A 17,344-nucleotide genomic window follows, 5' to 3' on the forward strand; every position below is an offset into this window, starting at 1 on the left:
TATTGGTTCTTCTGAGGGCTACAGAGACTCACAGGTTTTATGGTCATGGCATATGGAGTTCAGTGCCATGTCAGTTGGCCCTTCTTTGGAGTTGGTGTTTCTGTGTGATGGAGCTGGACTCAGATGGGATCTCTTTTCACAAGCCTTTCCTGTTACTTTACCAGAATTGTAGTTGGTGCTGGGGTTTTAAGATATATCTAGGGGATCTGAATCTCTGGACTGACCATATGATAGCCAGGCCCTGAGCCTTAACAGACTTCAGCTCCTACACTCTGGTTTGTTGGACTTACCCATCTCAGCTAACATGGAGTTGAAGAAGGTCAACCACCACACCATGGAGCCAAGAGTGCCTACAACTTGAAAGCAGGAGGATTGCATCCAGCATCCATGTGGAACCTATGCCCCCTCTTGACATAGATGTGGAATGGACACAACCAATACAAAGTCCACAAGATGGAGGAATAGAGTAAGGATTAGAGTGGACTTACTGATATTCTATTCATGAACTACTGTGGTTAGTAATCGAAGAAAATGTGGCATTGGTGTGGAAAAAGTGGCCATGGTGGCTGCTGGGTGTGGGGAATGGGAGGAAGAGATGAGATTTGGAAGCGTTGTCGGGACTGGGAGTTGTCCTGGGTGGTGCTGCTGGGACAATTACCAGACATTGTAGATCCTCACATGGCCCACTGGACGGAACGTGGGAGAGTGTGGGCTATGGTGTGGACCACTGACCATGAGGTGCAGCGATGCTCAGAGATGTATTCACCAAATGCAATGAATGTCTCATGATGATGGAGGAGAATGTTGCTATGGGGGGAGTAGTGGGTTGAGGGAGGTGGGGGGTATATGGAGACCTCATATTTTTTTAATGTAATATTAAAAAAAATGAATTTAAAAATAATTTAAAAAATAAGTCTTTGTTAAAATAATTAAAATTTGTTTTCATTTCCTAATAATAATTCAAAGTACTGAGAATGCATATAATGAAAGTATAACATTCTTGTGAAAATCACTGATAATTCTTGTAAAACTCTCCAAATAACTACCACTGACATTTGGATGGATTTATTTTGGCTTAAAGCATTCATCAAGTCTTTTAAAAGTTGCTATCAACAACAAAAAAAGATTAAAAAAGAAGAAAAAATAAAAGTTGCTATCAATATTTTACGTCCATTTTCATTCCTAGCAATATATTGTGAAAATTCATCCATCATTAATTCAACAATGTTTTTAAAGCATCAGTAATGAGGGAAGCTCTAAAAGGAGTTCATTAAATAAATGTACCATAATTTGATTCATTCCTCACTGTGAGATATTTGGATTTTTTCCAATCTTTTGTTTTTATAACAGTGAGATAGAATAGCCTTCCTCATAAATTCATGAGCATTTCTGGTTGTTTCTAAAATCACCACAAGTAAAATCACTTATTTAAAAGGTCCAAATATTTTAAGATTCAACTCCTATTGCCAAGATACCCTCTAGAAAACCGAGACCACTTCATGTACCTTACCAGCAAATAACTGCTAACAAACCAAAACCTTTGCCACATGTTAAAACACAGTATGATCTTACTTTAAAAAAAAAATAAAGCAATTATAAAATTGTCTAAGTATATAGAGATAGGGTTACTTTCTTATCTTATTAAACATGAAGATAAACCATTTTTCCAATTTGTATTTCTTCCTTTGGAAACTTGAATTTATTTTTTGAAAAATCTGACTTGGTATAAACATTTTTAAGATTACTGATAATCTTAAAAATGATAATATAGGCATGCTAGCTCCCACCTCTGAGTTGGTGTTCTTAAAATTTTACATGTCAATTACAATATGTGAAGCCTGCCCATTGGCAAAAATAGATAATTTCAAATGGATCTTTAGGCTTAGCAGTTAAAAGCAGAAATATTTTTCTGTAAGAAATTGATGGAAAGATATTCATGAAATATGTACCCAAAAGATTTTTTAAAAGGATCAGTAAATAAATTACCTATATATGTGCTAAATGTTTAATGATTTAATACCACCATCTTACCCTGAGATCCATTTTTCTCCACGGCTCCTTGTTAGGGTTCAGTTCATAAATGTTATTTCTTCTGACAGCCTCAATATAAGCTTCATGACCCTGTCTAAAATATATTACCTATAAAAGGGAAGCACACATTTAAAAATAAAAAGCAAAACAGTAGTGCAAATTGTTTTATATTTCATATTCATGTTTTTAAATTCCATTACTCTCACCTCATCACCCATTTGAGGAACAAAAGGAGACTTTCGAAGTGTGGTGTCAGTTATCCAAACTGGAGGATGAAATTCATATAAATGTTCCATATTTGCAAGCTCTGCCGGAGTCATCCTACGCAAATTCTGAAAAAAGAGAAAGTTCAGTAGAATAGAAAAGGTAAGCATGCATTTTGCTTGACTGGAAAAAAAAAAAAGAAATGTTAATATTCAGAATGACTTTCTTGGCATATCTACCTGATGCTTAAGTTTTTAAATAGTAGATATTTGGTTACTTAACGTACACAGAAGTTTATCACCTGAAAAGGCATTGTAAATCCACCTAACACTTTCTTAGCATCATCTCAATTTCTAAGAGATTCTTCCATCCACTTTCCATCGTATGGTAGGAGGCTAATTTCCAACATAAATCCTCTTCAACGCACAGCATGTTCTGCCAAGATTCTACTAGGAATTTGCCCACTAATCATTCCATAGAGTTTCCACTTGATTTAACACTAATACTCTCCTCTTTGAATGGTAGAGTTTAATTTTCCTTCTCTTCAGTGTGGGCTAGATTGTGACTTGCTTCAAATAAAGAATAAAGTGGAAGTAACAGTGAGATTTCCAAGACAAGGTCATGATTGGCAGTACGGCTTATTCCTTATTCACAATCTTGACTTACTTGCTCTGGGGAAAAGTCAGCTACTACATCATGAGGACACTCAAGCAGCCCTATGGAGATGCCCATGTGGGGTGGAACAAAGACCACCAACCAAAAGCCATATGGGTGAGCTTGGAAGCAAATTATCCAGCCCCAGTCAAGACTTCAGTATCAGAATAAAGAGACCCTGAGAAAAAATTCACCCAGATAACAATTTCCAAATTCCTGACCCACCAAAACTTTAGAAAATAAATGTTTGTTCCTTTAAACAGCTAAGTTTCAGGGTTATTCATTACAAAGTAATGGGTAACTAAGACAAAGACTTAGCATCTTTAAATAAGGACAACTGTCTATCTATGAGACGAGCACATACATTACACACATACTAAAAGAATGGGTATAATGTCACCATCAGGAGGAAAGTATGAAAATAGAAAAATAAAATGAATACAGTAAACATGGCAATAAACTTAAAAAAAAATTCAAAAGCATTTTAAAATGCCCTAAAGTCTATATTTTTAGTGTTGAAATTAACAGAATTTAAGAGTTTGGGTGGGATTCTGAGCAAAACACACCATTCTCATTACATTTCAAATAAGGAGAATTTAAGAGTTTTGTGGGATTCTGAGCAAACCACAGCATTCTATTACATTTCAAATTTCAAAAGATAAGGCTGCCAAGACCCCTGGGATTGGTGAATACCCAGGAGACTTCAATCTTTGGAGTAGCCATGTGCCAGCTGGGCCCTGAACTTCAGCAGAGTTGCAGCTCCTACTCTCTGGTTTGCTGGACTTGCACAGGTCAGATGACAGTGAGGTGAAGATGGACAACCAACACACCAGGGAACTGAGAGTGCCTACAACTCCAAGCAGGAGAATCACATCCATCAACCATGTGGAATCTAAACACCCTCTCAATATAGAGGTGGCGTGGACATCACCAACCCAGGGTCCACAGGCTGGAGGAATAAAACAGGTATTAGAGTGAATGTACTAGTATTCTACTATAGAACTATTGTGACAAATAATGGAAGAAACTGTAGCACTGATCTGGAGAAAGTGGCTATGGTAGTTGCTGAGGGCAGGGAGAGGGAAGAAGAGATGAGATGTGGAACATTTACTGGACTTGGAGTTGTCCTAAATGATACTGCAGGGACAGATGCTGGACATTATATATCCTGCCGTAACCCAATGAATTGACTGGGGGAGAGTGTAAAATACAATGTAAACTATAATCCATGCGGTGCAGCAGTGCTCCAAAATGTATTCATCAAATGCAGTGAATGTGCCACAACAATTAAAGAGACTGCTGATGTGGGAGGACTGGGGAGGTGGGGGGTATGTGGGAACCTCTTATATTTTTTTAATGTAGCATTTTTTTTTTAGATCTATGTATCTTTAAAAAAAAAAAAGGCAATTTAATAAAAAAAACAAAAATAAAAATAAATTTTAAAATGAATAGGAAAAATATTGTATATTCCTGTAATGGACTATTATTCAACCATAAAAAGGAATGAAGCACTGATACAAGATACAACATGGATAAACCTCAAAAACATTACGTTAAGTGAAAAAGTCCAGACTCAAAAGATCATATATTGTATGATTCCATTTATACTAAATACCCAGAAGGTAATTATAGAGACTCTTTATTGGGGATGAGGGAAAAGTTTTGGTAATGGCTGGTGGTGATGGTGGCACATCAGGAATATATTTAACAGCACTGAAATATGTATTTGAAAATGGTTAAAATGAGAAATTTGGGGATGTATGTTACTAGAATAAAAATGTAAACAAACAACAAAATATATATACAAGGAAAACCTCACAGACTATCTTTGAAACCAACAAGTGAACCATTATTAAACTGCTTAACTTTGCAAACGATCATTGAGTTTCCTGTAATTTTCAAAATATCCAAGTATCCTTCAACTCTATCAATCAATGCATATTTTAAACCTCTGAATATAATAAATATTTCACATGATAAAAACGAAAAACGACTGCCAAGCCAAGCCCACTACTTAGAATGGCAGAGGTGGAGTGTTAATAATAAAGCAGTTTCTCCAAAAATAAGTTTACTTTTTATATTTGATTCCTGACATTGTAACACTATTAATGAAGACATAAAAGCTCTAATTTCCCAAAGATTTTTAATTACTAAACATAACTACTCTATAACAGTGAAAAGAGATGTATCTTTAAAGACATGTTCTCCTTACCTCTTTCTTAGGCTTACTTTCTTTCTTTCTCTTTCGTCTTCTTTTTGGAGGAGATAAGTTCTCAGTAGACATCTCATCCTCTGAACTACTGCAAAATCGGGTAATTCGTCGACGAGATGAAGTTCTTAAAGGAGGTTGCAAATTGATGCCAGCATCGGCTGTCCAATCAGAATATCTAGATGAGGAGTCACTAGAAAAAAAAATTATATGGAACCACAATCTAACCACTTAGAGTAATCATACAACTTAAGGGGAAGGAGGAGAGGGAGATAGAAGGATGGAAGGCAAATAAGATCCCAGGAAAATTAAACTTAAAAACATCCTACCCATACTACACCAAGGGACAGTGAAATGACCAAACTTCACTGTGTAGGTTTAAAACTTTATGTATCCCAGATTTTAAAAAGAACTTCTTAAATTTCACTCGCTCCTGTCAATTTGAATCCACTGTAAGTAAGCAGGAACTTTAAGTAAGGTTACTTCAATTAAGGTGCATTTGGTCCAGCCCAATTAAAATGGATGGATCTTATTTCTATTACTGGAGTCCCTTATAAGCAGAATGAATCCAGAAAAAGAGAGAGAAAGCCACAGGAAGCAAAAAGGTAAAACAGACCCAGAAAAGAAGGAAGAGACCAGGAGATGTCACCATGTACCTTGCCCATGTGACAAAATAACCAAGCAGCAGCAAGAGCTCGCCCCAGAATGCTAGTGTTCTGGGAGAAAGCATCACCTTTACGATGCCTTGATTTGGTCATTTTCCCAGTCTCAAAATTCGCATTATTCAAGAGGACCTATCTCATGGTATGTGCTTAATCAGCATAGAAAACTAAAGAAGTCTTTGAAAATAAAGTAAAAGAAAATCATCACTGACACTGGAATTAGGAGAAACTGCATGCCTAACGAATTCTTTTTTCAAGATGAAAATTAGACGAGAACGAATGGAAGACATATGAACCAACTAACAATTCCCTTTCAGAAAATGAGGTGCAGAGTTGTGGAAACAGTAAAGATCATGCAGAATCCTAAGAGCAGTTCCTAATTTGGTAGAGCCTGAGCCACATACTAAAAACTGGAATCATAATTCATCAGAATTTATTGTGTTTTGGTGTTTTTTTGCTTTTTTCCCCTTTGGATTTTTTTGTTTAAAAGTTTTAACAACATGTTTCTTTTCTGTATAATAAAATTCAGGAAAACTTGAATTAGAAGACAATGAACAGGAAAGTGGACTTGGCCCAGTGGATAGGGCGTCTGCCTACACATGGGAGGTCCGCAGTTCAAACCCCAGGCCTCCTTGACCCGTGTGGAGCTGGCCCATGCGCAGTGCTGATGTGTGCAAGGAGTGCCGTGCCACGCAGGGTTGTTCCCCGCATAGGGGAGCCCCACGTGCAAGGACTGCGCCCCGTAAGGAGAGCCGCCCAGCGTGCAAGAAAGTGCAGATGGCCCAGAAATGGTGCTGCACACACGGAGAGCTGACACACAAGATGACGCAACAAAAAGAAACACAGATTCCTGTGCCGCTGACAACAGAAGTGGACAAAGAAGAACTTGCATGCAGCAAATGGACAGAGAGAGCAGAAAACGGGGGGAGGGGGGAGAAATTAAAAAAATAAAATCTTTAAAAAAAAAAAAAATACAATGAATAGATGCACATGTTCTAAAATCTCTCCAGATCCTAATCACAATAGAGGAAGAGAAGACACAGAAGGGAACAGAGACTGCAGGAGAGTAGTTTGGACCAGGAAAGCAACAATGGATATACAGAGATAATTTGTGACAGATATTTAGGAAGGAACATTTTCTAAACTTAGTGCTGGGTAGGTTATAGAGAAAGGGGGAGAAGTGAGAATGACATTCAGGAGTCTGATTAGATTATCTGCACAGATGAAGGTAACATTTACCAAAATACAACACATGTAATAACTAATACATAAATCAATGGTATTACCAAACATAAATTGGATGCTACTTTTTAAATTGAATCCAAAGACTAAACTGTACTCAGCTAAAATTTCTAAAGTATTTTCTATAGAAAAAGATTTTATGCCAGTTTTTGTCTTTTTTTTTGTTTACTTTTTTTATTAAATTGCCTTTTTTTTTTTAAAGATACAGAGATCACAAAAAATATTTGTACCACTGTCTTTCCTCAGGACCCACACTGTTCAAGATGGCAGAATAAGATGCTTCAGGGGTCCATCCACCTACAATAGCTTTGAATATATAGCAAGAATTGCAGAAAAGTCTTTCTAAACACTCCAGAAAACTGAGGATTACAGTAACTGGGAGAGTGCCAAATTAAGAAAAAGGTCATTTATAAGTGGTAGGACTTCCTGGTCCCAGTTCCAGAGGAGGCAGAGTAACCCTCATTCATGTACAGGTAGCATGGATGTCTGACCCAATCTGCCTGAGGGACTCGCTGTCCCAGAACATGTCCTGCATGTAGAAGACAGCTAACCCAGCTTTCAAAGAACACTGTGGGGGAGTAGTAAAGTCATACTACTTGGGGAATGGGATTGCCGGGTATAGGGCATACAGTGCATGACCCGAACCATGAAGAAATCGTTTTCCTAGAGAGCAAACGAGAACTCGTATGTAGGTAGGCAGAAGACAAAAGACATGAGCAGAAAGGACCTGGAGGCCACTGTGTTTTGGCCTGGAGCTATTCTCCAAATTCATTATAAGTGAACATACCCTGAAGGAGAGCACTGGCACAAGTCAATCTGCAAAAATTGGGAAAAATACTTTTTCTTTTTTTCTTTGATAGCTCCTTACATTCAAGGAAAGCTCTGTCTTGACAGCTAGCTTAAGGAACAGACCTCAGAGCCTAAATTCCAATGACAACACACTAAAATAGCAAAATGCACAGGTTTCAATATTACAAAACAGGAAGGAAAAAAAAAAGTGATGGCCCAGGCAAGAGCATCAGAAACCATCAATGAGGAGGAAAAGATCTGGGACATTCCAGACAAAGACTTGGGGGAGGTAGGGGTGGGAAATTCTCCTACAATATGCTCAAAGAGATAAACAAAAACGTGGACAAAGAAAAAAGGAGGGAAACAGACTTTGCCCAGTGGTTAGGGCGTCTGTCTACCACATGGGAGGTCCGCAGTTCAAACCCGGGCCTCCTTGACCCATGTGGAACTGGCCCACACGCAGTGCTGATGTGCGCAAGGAGTGCTGTGCCATGCAGGGGTGTCCCCCACGTAGGGGAGCCCCACGCACAAGGAGTGCGCCCCGTAAGGAGAGCTGCCCAGCGTGAAAGAAAGTGCAGCCTGCCCAGGAATGGTGCCTCACACACAGAGAGCTGACACAACAAGATGATGCAACAAAAACAAACAGAGATTCCCGTGCCGCTGACAACAGAAGCGGACAAAGAAGACGACGCAGCAAACAGACACAGAGAACAGACAACTGGGGCAAGGGGAAGGGGAGAGAAATAAATAAAATAAATAAATCTTTAAAAAAATAAAATAAAAGAACAAAGGAAATCAGGAAAATGAAAAACGAGCACAAAGGGAAGCAGATGTGGCTCAACCAGGTGGGGACCCATCTACCACATGGAAGGTCCTGGGTTTGAGTCACAGTGCCTCCTAAAAGAAGACAAGCAGACCCTGCCCCCACTGCAATGAGCTAAATGCCACCCCAATTCAACAAGCAGATGCCACAAGTCAATAGATGCTGCAACCAGCAGGGAGAAGATGTGGCTCAGGCCATTAGGCACTCGCCTCTCATGTGGGAGGGAGGTCATGGGTTGGTTCCCAGTGCCTTTTGGAGAAGGTAAGCAAACAATGAGCAGACAGACGATAGAATCATCCACGGGAGTAGGGGGTAAATAAGTCTTTTTTAAAAACCAAACACAAAGAGAATATCAAAAGAGAGATGGAATTATGACAAGAAACCAAAGAGAATTGAAAAACAGAGTAACAATTATACTGTGCACTATTTAATAAATATGTTATTTAATAAATACATCACACCCACACAAGAATAATGTGTGGATTTTAATGTTTATTTTTATTTCATTTGTAGGAATACTTTTTTTTTCAATTTAAATTCAAGTTCACAGACCCCTTGTTAAGAACCCTTGCCCTAGAGGGTTTCAACAGCAATTAAAGCGGGTAGAAGAAAGAAACAATAATGAAGAGTTAACAGAACTTGAGAACCCGTGAGATACCATCAAGCATACCAATATAAGCATTGTGGGAATCCCAAAAGAAGAAAGTGGCAGAAAGATTATTGGAAGAAATAATGGCTGAACACTACCAAATTTAACTGAAGACATGAATAAACACATCAAAGTTGCTCCACAAACTCACAACAGGATAAAACCAAATACACTCTCATCACATCATGGAATAATCAAACTGTAGAATGCTAAAGATGAAAAGAAAATTCTTAAATTTACAAGACAGAAATAACACGTCATATACAAGGAAACCTCAGTAAGATTCAGGGCCAATTACTCACTTAACAATTACAGAAACCATAGAAGCAAGAAGGCAGTAGGAACACACATTTTTGTGAGTGTTGAGAGCAAAAAAGTACCAAGTATTCTGTATCCAGTGAAACACTTCTTCAAAAATGAGGGAGGAATTACATTCCCAGATAAACAAAAGCTGAGGGACTCTATCTCCACTAGACAGACCCTAATTCTGCAGGACATGGGAAGATAGAAGATTACAGAGACAGAGAACTCCTCTTTCAGAAAAATAACTAGAGGACAGGTAAAAACTGTCTGGAAAACTGTTCTAAGACTTAGGCACCAGAGATGTTAATATCAGGTTGATATCTGGTCAAAAATACAACCAATGCAAGCTATGGACATAGTATATAGAAATAAATTCATAATCCTCCATCAATGGTAACAAAAAAAAGGAAATACACTAAATGTAAGAAACTAGACAAGAGGTACTAATTATTATTTAACTCCACCTATACAAAACATAAATAAAAATAAATTAAGGGAAACGGAAGTAGAATAGTGGCTATATATGGCAGGATAAAGAGATTCAGCGGTGACTACTAAGGGGTAGAGTGTTTTTTTGATTGTTTTTTGCTTTTTATTATTACTAGTTTTGGGGAGAAATGAAAACATTCTAATACTGATAGAAGTGCAGAATTCACAACTCTGTGCATTTTAGACTGTATGCTTTGTGAATACATTTCAATAAAATTTATTTTTTTTTTAAAAGAAAGAACTACTCTATGTCTAAGAACATGGCTCAATCTCAAACACACACACAAAAGAATAAAACCTGGCAGAACCATTTTCCCAGAATGAAAATGCAGAGCCCAACTACATTCTTTTTACCAAAAAAAAAAAAAAGGAAAAGTCACTAAAAAATTGACTGAAGCCACGTGAAGAAATCAAAGTCTCTGGATAAACAATAACACAGATAAATATAAATATCAGTACCACTGTATTTTTAATTTGTATCTGCACTTACTACAGACTATAAAAGGCAAACACATAAAATGTAATAATAAATCAATGGTTTTGGACTCAATGTATAATTATGTCATTGTGACAGGAACTACATAAAGATGGGGGAATAGAGTACAGGAACACAGTTTATGCACACTACTGAAGTAGGTAAGTTGGCTTCAAAGCAAACAAGAGTGTAATAGATTTAGAATGTTAATTTTAAGTTCCATGGGAAACACAAAGAAAATTATCAGAGAATATGCAAACTTACAGAGACAGGTAAGTACAGGACATTACCAGGGGTTGGGGGAGCTGGGACAATGGGGAATTAATGCAGAAGGACTATAAGGTTTCTGTTTGGTGTGAAGGGAAAATCACAGTAGTGGATGATACTGCAATACTGTGAACTTGATTAATCTCACTGAATGGTATCTTTGGGATTGGAAGATGTATGCTGTATATACATTTCTACAATTGGGAAAAAAAAGTTATTGAAACTGTAAGAGATTAAATGATAGTTAAATGCAATATGTAATATTGAATAGGATCTAAGAATAAAAAAGAGGCTCAAAAGGTCATTATTGGGGGAGCAGGTGTGGTTCAGTGGTTAAGCATCTGCTTCCTGTGTACAAAGTCCTGGGTTCAGTCCCCAGTACCTCCTTTAAAAAAAAAAAAAAAAAAGAACATTATTGGGACACATAAAAGTAACTGGAATACAGAATGTAAGATTTCTATCAACACCAAACTTCTTAACCATGATAATTGTACTTAGGTGATTATATAAGTGGATATCAATGTTCAAAGGAAATGTACCTGGAGATATTACGTGTACAAGGGATATGATGTATGCAACCTGCTTTGAAAAGTTCAGAAAATAACTAGCAAGATAAAGAGATGATGGATACAGCTGATAGGGGGTGGCAAAACATAAAATTGGTGGATCTGAGTATATGGGGGGATGAGGGGATAATAGAGTTCTATGTTTGGGTCTTGTATTATTTCTGCAACTCTCCTGTATGTCTGAAATTATTTTAGATTAAAAAGTTAAAAACAGAACGTTAATTTGTTCAATAGTTATAAACTCTTGCCTCTTGAATGCCATCCAAGGCAAGGACTAAAATGCTAAAGAATTCAAAGAAATTAAAAACATACCTTGAACTTTCACTGTCACTTTCACTTTTTCTATCACTTTTCCATTCTTCTTCTTCAGAAGAACAAGAACCTTCACTTTGATCACAGGAAGTCTCCTAATATATGAGGAGGAAATAAAACCATCTTGATTCCTGATGTTAAATAACAAAAGTCAAAAAAACTCACACTGTCATGCCAATAGTAAGATTAAATCCTCTAATAAATAAATATGAATTTCCTATAATAAAAGTATTCAATTGATACACTTAAGAAGCAAACTTCTTTAACTAACCCCATTTGTTCCTATCAACGTCAAAGGGTACAGAGAATATATACATGAATTTACAAAATCACCATCAGCATATGAAAGTGATAAAACTGGCCATTTCTGAGTGAGGTTAATAACAAGTCAATAAGGAAAGAGAGAACAGGAGACTGATTCCCAATAAACCTAAGAGCAGGAAGCTACTTTTAAGTTCTGATCATGGGTACTAGTCTGGTATTTTTAAACTGAGAAAACTGTGGAAAATTGTTTGGTAGTTCCTCAGAAAGTATAGGATTACCATATAAACTGACAATCCCATTTCTAGTTATATACCCAAAAGTATCAAATATATATTTGCACAGATATTTGCTTATCAATATTCACAGAGGCATTATTCACAAATGTCAAAAAATGGAAGCAACCCAAGAGTTCAATCAACAGATAAACAAATATGGTCTATACATACAATGGAATACTATGCACTCATAAAAAGGAATGAAGTTCTGGTACATGCTACAACATGGAATAACCTTAAAAGTACCATGGTAAATGAAATACAACAAACACAAAATGTCAAATATTTTTTTATCTTGTTGATAGGAAATAATTAGAATAAGCAAATTCATAGAGTTAGAAAGTAGAGGGAAGTGGACTTGGTCCAACAGATAGGGCGTCCACTTACCACATGGGAGGTCCAGGTTCAAACCCAGGGCCTCCTTGACCTGTGTGGAGCTGGCCCACACGCAGTGCTGATGTGCTCAAGGAGTACTGTGCCACGCAGGAGTGTCCCCCACATAGGGGAGCTCCATGTGCAAGGAGTGTGCCCCATAAGGAGAGCAGCCCAGCGCGAAAAAAGTGCAGCCTGCCCAGGAGTGGCGGCGCACACACGGAGAGCTGACACAATAAGATGACACAACAAAAAGAAACACAGATTCCCGGTGCTGCTGACAACAATAGGAGCAGACACAGAAGAACCCACAGCAAATGGACACAGAACAGACAACTAGGGTGGGGGGAGAAGGGGAGCAAAATAAAAAAAGGAGAGGAAAAAAAAAAAAAAAAGAAGGTAGAACACAGGTTACCAGGGGCCAGGACGGGGCTAGGGAAGGGAGAGTTAATGCTTAACTGGTACAGTTTCTGTTTGAATTGATAGAAAGGTTTTGGTAAGGCATGGTAGGGATGGTAGCACAACATTGTAAATGTAATTAACACCACTGAATTATCTGTCTGAATGACGTTAACAGGGTAAATTGTAGGTATTTTTAGTAAATACATTACTAAAATAAGTTTTTTTTAAACTATAGGGCTGTACAACACAGTGAACCCTGATGTAAACTATGGAACAGACTTTATAGTAAAATTATAATATTGTTTCATCAATTAATAACAAAGGTAGTATACTAATGCAAAGTGTTAACAGAAATAACTTGGGATTGTGGGGTATGAGAACTCTATATTTTCTGCATGATTTTCCTTTAAGCCTAAAACTTCTCTAATAAAAAAATAAATAAGGAGCACTGATAACATGCAACACCAAAGAACCTTTAAAACATTATGCTAAGTGAAAGAAGCTAGTCAAAAAATCACACTGTATGATTCCAATTATACACAACGTCCAAAACAAGCAAATCCATAAAGAAAATCAGTGGTTGCCAGGAGTGAGTGGAGCGGTGGAGGCGGGGAATACAGAGTGTGTTCTGGGGTTTCTTTGGGGTAGAGGGAAAGGATGAAAATGTTCTTAAATAGTGGTGATGTCTACATAACACTATGAATACACTAAACAACACTGAAATGTACTTTTATTTGTTGTCTTATATGGCATGTGATTATATCTCAACAGCTAAAATAATGCTTTTTAATTCAATTTTTTAAATTTCATCGCTAGGTAACATATTTCACATAATATCGGAGTTGACTCAAAGTAAAAAATTAAGACAAATACATTTAAGATTATATATATTTCACTTCCAACACTCACATTTCTTACAGAGCTTGAAGATTCATTTCCAGAAGATGACTCAAACCGCCCAAGATTTCTTCTACCATAATTCTGATACTTACGCCTACATGTCCTCTGCCTAGACTGTGATATCAAAGCTACTGAATCAGACTGAAACAAAGAAATAAGCAGATGAAAATCAGCATGTAAGTAGTCGAATAGTTACCAAAATGGACATTCTATCAAGTACCCAAAAAGGATATTAGGGCAAAAAATAAAGACTTACTTAAAAAGAAATGATGCATGAATTCATGCAATTTTTGCCCTGTGCTGTTAAACTAAACATGATTATTTTTACTTTAAAGGTATTTAGAAGGTGTGAGAAGTCACTTTAAATCAGCATTTTCCAAAGTACTTTCTATGTTACTATGAATGAGAAAAAATAACAAACATATTACTATAAAAATAAAAATTTTGTAAGTGAAACATATATATTTATATTTTATGTTGTAGTAGCCAAGCTTAAGAAATATATCACTACCTATAATAGACAGAAATATCTGTAACAATCCTCAAATATTATCCTTAGTTATTTTCAGGCTGTAAGTTCTTATGTGACTTGTTATTATCAGTACATTTCAGTCATATTTCAATATTAAAATATCATTTTTATCAAACAGAATTATTTTAATGAATCTTAAATATCAGTCAAAACGCTAGACTGATTAAAACAGGAGCACCATTTCCTAAACACTGAAGTCATGTCAGTATCACCCAATGACAGCAAATATTTCTTGACCTGCTTCACAAATTACTTTTCACATGAAAGCCATTTGTTTGATGAGCATTGGTCTGTTTTATAATTTCCACATCACTAGCTAATCTTAAAATGAATTATACTTTCCTTAATTTGTCAGTATTGATTTTTATTATAGCCGAAAAGTCATATTAAAATTCACACAATCTGGGAAGCGGCCGTGGCTCAATTGATTGGGCTCCTGTCTACCACATGGGAGGCCCTGGGTTTGCATCCGGGCATCCTTGTGAAGGCAAGGTGGTCTTCGCCCATGGAGAGCTGACAGCCTACACCCACGGAGAGCTGACGGCACATGCTTGGCAGAGAGCTGGCCCAGCAAGATGACGCAACAAAGGAAGACAAGCACAGAAGAACACGCAGCGAATGGACACAGAGCAGACAGCAAAAAAAACCATGGGGGAGGCAAGGGGGGTAAACTTTTTTTTTAATTTAAATTAAAAAACCACACATCTACAGCCAATTTATTTTCTTTTTTTAGAAGATCCCCTCCCCCCCAGCTGTCTGTTCTCTGTGTCCATTCGCTGTGTGTTCTTCTGTGTCTGCTTGTGTTCTTGTCAGCGGTACCGGGAATCTGCCTTTTTGTTGCGTCATCTTGCTACATCAGCTCTCCGTGTGTGCAGTGCCACTCCTGGGCAGACTGCACTTTTTCTGTGCTGGGCAGCTCTCCTTATGGGGCACACTCCTTGCGTGTGGGGCTCCCCTATGTGGGGGACACCCCTGCGTGGCACAGCACTCTTTGCACTCATCAGCACTGCACGTGGGCCAGCTAATCACACACTCAGAAGACCGTGGGTTTGAACCTTGGACTCCCCATGTGGTAGGCAGACACCCTACCCGTTGGGCCAAATCTGCTTCCCCAATTTATTTTCAATAAAGGTCCTAAGTCCACTCAGTGGGAAAAGAATAGTCTCTTGAACAAATGGTGCTGGGAAATTACATATCCACATACAAAGGATTGAATGTAGACCCCTACCTCACACCATTTACAAAAACTAACTCAAAAGGGATCTAGAATGAAAACATAAGCACTATAACCATAAAACTCTTAGAAGAACGTGAAGCGGCTGTGGCTCAATCAGATGAGCTCCCATCTACCATGGGAGGCCTTTGGTTCATGTCCCGGGTTCTCCTTGTGAAGGCAGGCTCACCCGCACGCTGCAGAGTGCCACCCAGCCCACAGATGCTGCAGAGAGCCAATTCAGCAAGGTGACGCAACAAAAAAAAAAAGAAGGGAGACAAGCAAGAACAGAGAAGAGCCACAGTGAATAGACACAGAGAGCAGACAGCAAGCAAGCTGCAAGGGGGGAGGGGAAATTTTTTTAAAAAAACCTCTTAGAAGAAAACGTAGGGAAGCATCTTCAAGATCTTGTACTAAGACAATCTTTTTTTTTTTTTTTAAAACAGGCACTCAACCATTGAGTTACATCCGCTCCCCAGTAAGAGTTGGTTTTTTTCATTTGTTTATTTTTAGGAGGTACTGGGGAATGAACCTAGGACCTTGTACATGGGAAGCAGGCATCCAATCACTTGACCTAAAACCACTCCCCCACAACCAATTTTTACACATCACAGCAAAGCACAAGCCACAAAAGAAACAGATAATTTGGTCATCAAAATTAAAAACTGATGCACAGAAGCATGGTAGCAAAGAGTAAAAAGAAAACCTACAGAATGGGAGAAAATAGTTGCAAATCGTAAGAGTTTGATGTGTTTACTATCAAGAATATATAAATATTCATCACCACTCAAAAAACATGAATAACTCTTCCAACTCAACAACAAGAAGAAAACCAACCCAATTTAAAAATGGGCAAAGGATAAGATCAGACATTTCTTCACAAAAGATAAACAAATGGCCAATAAGCACATGAAAAGATGCTCAACATCACTAGCCATTAGGGAAATCAAAATCAAAATCACAATGAGATACCAGTTCACACTCACAAGAATGGCAATTACTTCTTGTAATAGAATAAACTTAATTTTAAAGAGGCTTTAGGCTACAAAAAGTTACATTGAAAGTAACCCCCCTCCCTCTCCTACATCATCTGCTATTTTCTTTTAATGTAGCAGTACAATTCATTATGATATATCTGTAAAAGGAATGGCAATTATTTTTTAAAATGAAATATAAGAAGTGTTGACCAGGACTGTAGAGAAACTGGAACTCTGCTATGCTTCTGGTGGGAAGTTAATATGGGCAACTGTTGTGGACAATAGGGTGGCATTAAAAGAAGTCGAACATAAAATTACCATATAACCCAACAATTCCACTTGTAGGTATACACCCTAAAGAAAAGCAGGAGCAACCAGATAGTAGTACAGCAATATTCATAGCAGTATTATTCACAGCAGCTAAAAGATGGAAAGCATCCCAACGTACACTACAGGTGAATGATACATGGTACATTATGAATGAACCCTAAAAACATGCAGGGGTCCCTCTGATCAACAAGCCAGGGTAAGATGATTCAGGATTCACTACCCCCACAAAAGCTCTGAAAAAAACAGCAAGAACTGACAAAAGCATCTTTTTAAAAGTCCAGAAAACACTTTTAAAAAAGGCCACTTAAAAGTGGTACATCTATGGAAGTGCACGTGGCTCAACTGATAGAGCATCTGCTTACCATACAGGAGGTCCAGGGTTCAAACCCAGGGCCTCGTGGTCC

General features: G+C 37.7%; 1 protein-coding gene across 2 annotated transcripts in view; it reads right to left on the minus strand.

Annotated features, from left to right (window-relative positions):
* Positions 1–17,344, minus strand: part of BRWD1 (bromodomain and WD repeat domain containing 1) — a 170,236-nt gene that overhangs the window by 59,728 nt on the left and 93,164 nt on the right. For both annotated transcript variants that reach the window (XM_058296246.2, XM_058296245.2), the window contains exons 21-25: positions 13,898–14,029; positions 11,676–11,770; positions 5,102–5,291; positions 2,238–2,363; positions 2,032–2,139 (exon numbers count right to left, since the gene is read on the minus strand). In XM_058296246.2, the coding sequence (XP_058152229.1) occupies positions 2,032–2,139; positions 2,238–2,363; positions 5,102–5,291; positions 11,676–11,770; positions 13,898–14,029 (651 nt within the window). The remainder of the gene's footprint in view (positions 1–2,031; positions 2,140–2,237; positions 2,364–5,101; positions 5,292–11,675; positions 11,771–13,897; positions 14,030–17,344) is intronic.

The sequence above is a fragment of the Dasypus novemcinctus genome, chromosome 4, assembly GCF_030445035.2.
Source record: "Dasypus novemcinctus isolate mDasNov1 chromosome 4, mDasNov1.1.hap2, whole genome shotgun sequence".
NCBI classification, from domain to species: domain Eukaryota; kingdom Metazoa; phylum Chordata; class Mammalia; order Cingulata; family Dasypodidae; genus Dasypus; species Dasypus novemcinctus.